Source organism: Podarcis cretensis (genome assembly GCF_951804945.1).
Source record: "Podarcis cretensis genome assembly, chromosome: 13".
Classification (NCBI taxonomy): domain Eukaryota; kingdom Metazoa; phylum Chordata; class Lepidosauria; order Squamata; family Lacertidae; genus Podarcis; species Podarcis cretensis.
Window position 1 is genome coordinate 42,238,226 of NC_137182.1, and position 3,366 is coordinate 42,241,591.

Below are 3,366 nucleotides of genomic sequence, written 5' to 3' on the forward strand. Positions count from 1 at the left end.
GGCACCCGATAGAATGAGGGAGGACATTCACATGAACTGACAGATGTGGACAGGATTTTCTGAGACAATAATACTGCATGCAGATTGGACCTCCTGCTGTAAAAAGAAGGCACAAATTTGCTCAGCTAGGGCTTTTGTCCCCACTCACTTTTCTTGATCACCCCCTTGCCATTCCCCTTGCTTCCCATTCCCACCCCATGGAAGTCTGCTTACCATGATAGGTGGTGTGGCATTGTGGCAGGGTTCATGAGACCCTCAGTTAGTTAACAACCCCCCCATCAAGCCCCATAGCTACAGTATACGTGTTCCAGCTTCCACACTAGGTGCTGACCATTAACATTATCACCACTTACATGTAATGTACAAAGTAGCTCTGACAAGTCTCAGTAATTTAAGGACCTAAAATTGACTTTGTCAGATGATCTGATCTAAGAACCATCTCTATACTGTATTTTATGCTGTTTTTACAATTAAGTGTTTTAAATTTGTTGTTAGCCGCCCTGAGCCCGCTTTTTGAACCAGGAAGGGCGGGGTATAAATAAAAATCTATTATTATTATTATTATTATTATTATTATTAAGCATTGTGTTTCACACATAGGCCAATTCAGGTACAGGGCATGAGTGTGATCGCTAGGAACTAATCTTTGCTTCTCAGAGTGATAAAGTCTCTGAGCAGGGACCTCAAATTTCTGCTTAGTATGACTCAAGGCTATATGGATACACCTTGAAAAGCAAAGAAGGCCTTAACTTGTGCATGCCTGTAGCCTCCAACATGTTTACTTTGTCACACTTTTGCTTTCAAACTCTTGCAGGAAAGCTCCTTGCACAGGGGAGACATGGAGAACATCACCGTAGTGACAGAATTTATCCTAACTGGACTTTCTGATCTCCCAGCTGTCCGCTTCTCCCTCTTTGCTGCCTTTTTGCTCATCTACCTGGTCACCTTGTTGGGGAATGGCACCATTCTTCTTGCCATAGAAGCTGACTCCCACTTACACAACCCCATGTATTTCTTCCTCACTAATCTTTCCCTGCTGGACATCTGCTGCCCCACAGTTACAGTACCCAAGATGCTGGAGAGCCTCTTGTCAGAGAGAAATACCATTTCCTTTGCTGGCTGTGTGCTGCAAGTCTACTTCCTGATCGCCTTGGCAGGGACAGAGGTCTTCCTCTTGTCTGCCATGGCTTATGACCGCTATGTGGCCATATGTAACCCTTTACGATACACGGTTATCATGAGTAAGAAGCTGTGTCTTCAGATGGCTGCTGGTACATGGGTCACAGGGTTCCTTCACTCCTTGCTGCACACGGTAATGACTTTCACTCTACCTTTCTGTACATCCAATAGAGTCAATCAATACTACTGTGACATCCCTCCAGTCTTGGCCTTATCATGTGCTTCCACCTATGTGGCTGAGATGGTTGTCTTCATTGTTGGTGGGATTTTGGGTGTGGGGGCTTTTATGGTGACGCTGGTCTCCTACATCCACATCATCTCCACCATCCTTAGGATCCGTTCTTCCGAGGGGAAACACAAGGCCTTCTCCACTTGTGCCTCCCATCTAATTGTGGTGTGCCTCTTCTATGGGACAATCCTCTTCACTTACTTAAGGCCTTCCTCCAGCCACCATCCAGATCAGGACAGGCTGGTGAGCATGTTGTATGGGGTGATTACCCCCATGTTGAACCCTTTGATCTACAGCCTCAGAAATAAGGAGGTGAAAGGGGCTTTGAAGAGGGTCATTGTTCATAAACGCCACTAAAGCTGGAAGCGGGGAGTGGAGTGGGTGATGGTGGTGGTGAAAGTCATGGCTAAGATACAATGACCCTATCCTACACCATTCTTTACCAAAGTAACCCAAACTCTGAAAAAGAACAGAATTTGACGATCTATTTTAAATTACAGTCAATCAGCACTGACCATGAGCCCCTTTGTCACCTGACGTTATAATGACCAATACACCATTGGGTAGTTCTCCATCCAGTCCTTGGGCTGAAAACAGTTCCCCATACTTGAATTATGTGAATCAAAGAAATTGCACTGCAAGATTCCCCTTTACAATGCAGGCTTTGTCCCTCCACCGCCCAGCCACACTGAATGGAATCTTAACTGACTCATGTCCTGAGCACTCCAAATGGTGTCTAAGATATGTGTCATAGACCAGAGGTCAGGTACATGGTGACTTTTGTTAGGACCTATTCTATGGCTCTGGAACGCTTTCCCCAGGGAAGCCAACCTTGATGCCTTTTGACTCCCTTTTTATTCTGCCAGCCATTTTAGACCCCTTTTTAATTTTTTATTTGGTGGTCATTCTCCCCCTGCTCTGTCCCTGTTGTGTATGATTAATTATTTTACATTGCTTAATTTTCTTTTTTCTTTTGGCTACCCTTGGAGGCTGCTACATGAGGAGCCGGGTATGAATCTCTAGAATCATGCACAAGTAATTAGAGAACTTTATTTCATTTGCTCATATTCCTCTTGTGCTAACCTTGAGGTTATTTGGCTGATTCTCAGCTTAGCTGGACTCCACTGGCATTAAGTCTCCAACCCCAGCTCAGCCAAAAATATGCTGATGCAGTCAGCTCATCCTGGCTGAGTAGAAGCTGGCTGAGCTGAGGCCGGTGTAGTCCGCCAAATGGAGAGTTCTTGGGGCATGGCAGAGGCGGGACCTGAGAGCGGGGGGCTTAGACTGAATCCTAAGCTTCTTCAGCTCAGTCATGTGATCTGGCAACCCAAGCACCTTATTAAAGCCTTGCTTGCCAGAGTTAGACAGAGCAGCAGCAGATGTCCCATTGCTGAATGGGGTTTGTATCTGCTGTAAAATTACGCTTGTTGTACTTACACCAGCTTTCTTTGTGCCGATTTCTTGTGCATCAGATTTGCATAGTGAATAATGTTTCACTGAATTACATTAATACACTAGGTAAAAAGGTAAAAGGTAAAGGACCCCTGGACGGTTAAGTCCAGTCAAAGGTGACTATGGGGTTGTGGTGTTCATCTCGCTTTCAGGCTGAGGGAGCTGGCGTTTGGTCACAGACAGCTTTCTGGGTCATGTGGCCAGCATGACTAAACCACTTCTGGCACAACCGTGACGGAAACCAGAGCTCACAGAAACGCCATTTACCTTCCTGCCACAGCAGTACCTATTTATTTACTTACACTAGTGTGCTTTCAAACTGCTAGGTTGGCAGGAGCTGGGACAGAGCAACGGGAGCTCACCCCATTGTGGGGATTTGAACTGCCGACCTTCTGATCAGCAAGCCCAAGAGGCTCAGTGCTTTAGACCACAGCGTCACCCATGTTCTATTAATACACTATATGGGGTCCAGTGCATGGTGTAAACCAGTTCTTAATTTTGACCCC

At 45.8% G+C, this 3,366-nt stretch overlaps 1 protein-coding gene across 1 annotated transcript; it reads left to right on the forward strand.

Moving 5' to 3' along the window:
* Positions 1-732: 732 nt before the first annotated feature.
* LOC307201626 (olfactory receptor 5V1-like) lies at positions 733-1,765 on the forward strand (the record flags this gene model as incomplete). The annotated part of the gene is made up of 1 exon (XM_079950908.1): positions 733-1,765. The coding sequence occupies exon 1, from the start codon at positions 839-841 to the stop codon at positions 1,763-1,765; it is 927 nt and encodes a 308-aa protein (XP_079807034.1). The 5' UTR covers positions 733-838.
* Positions 1,766-3,366: the final 1,601 nt, after the last annotated feature.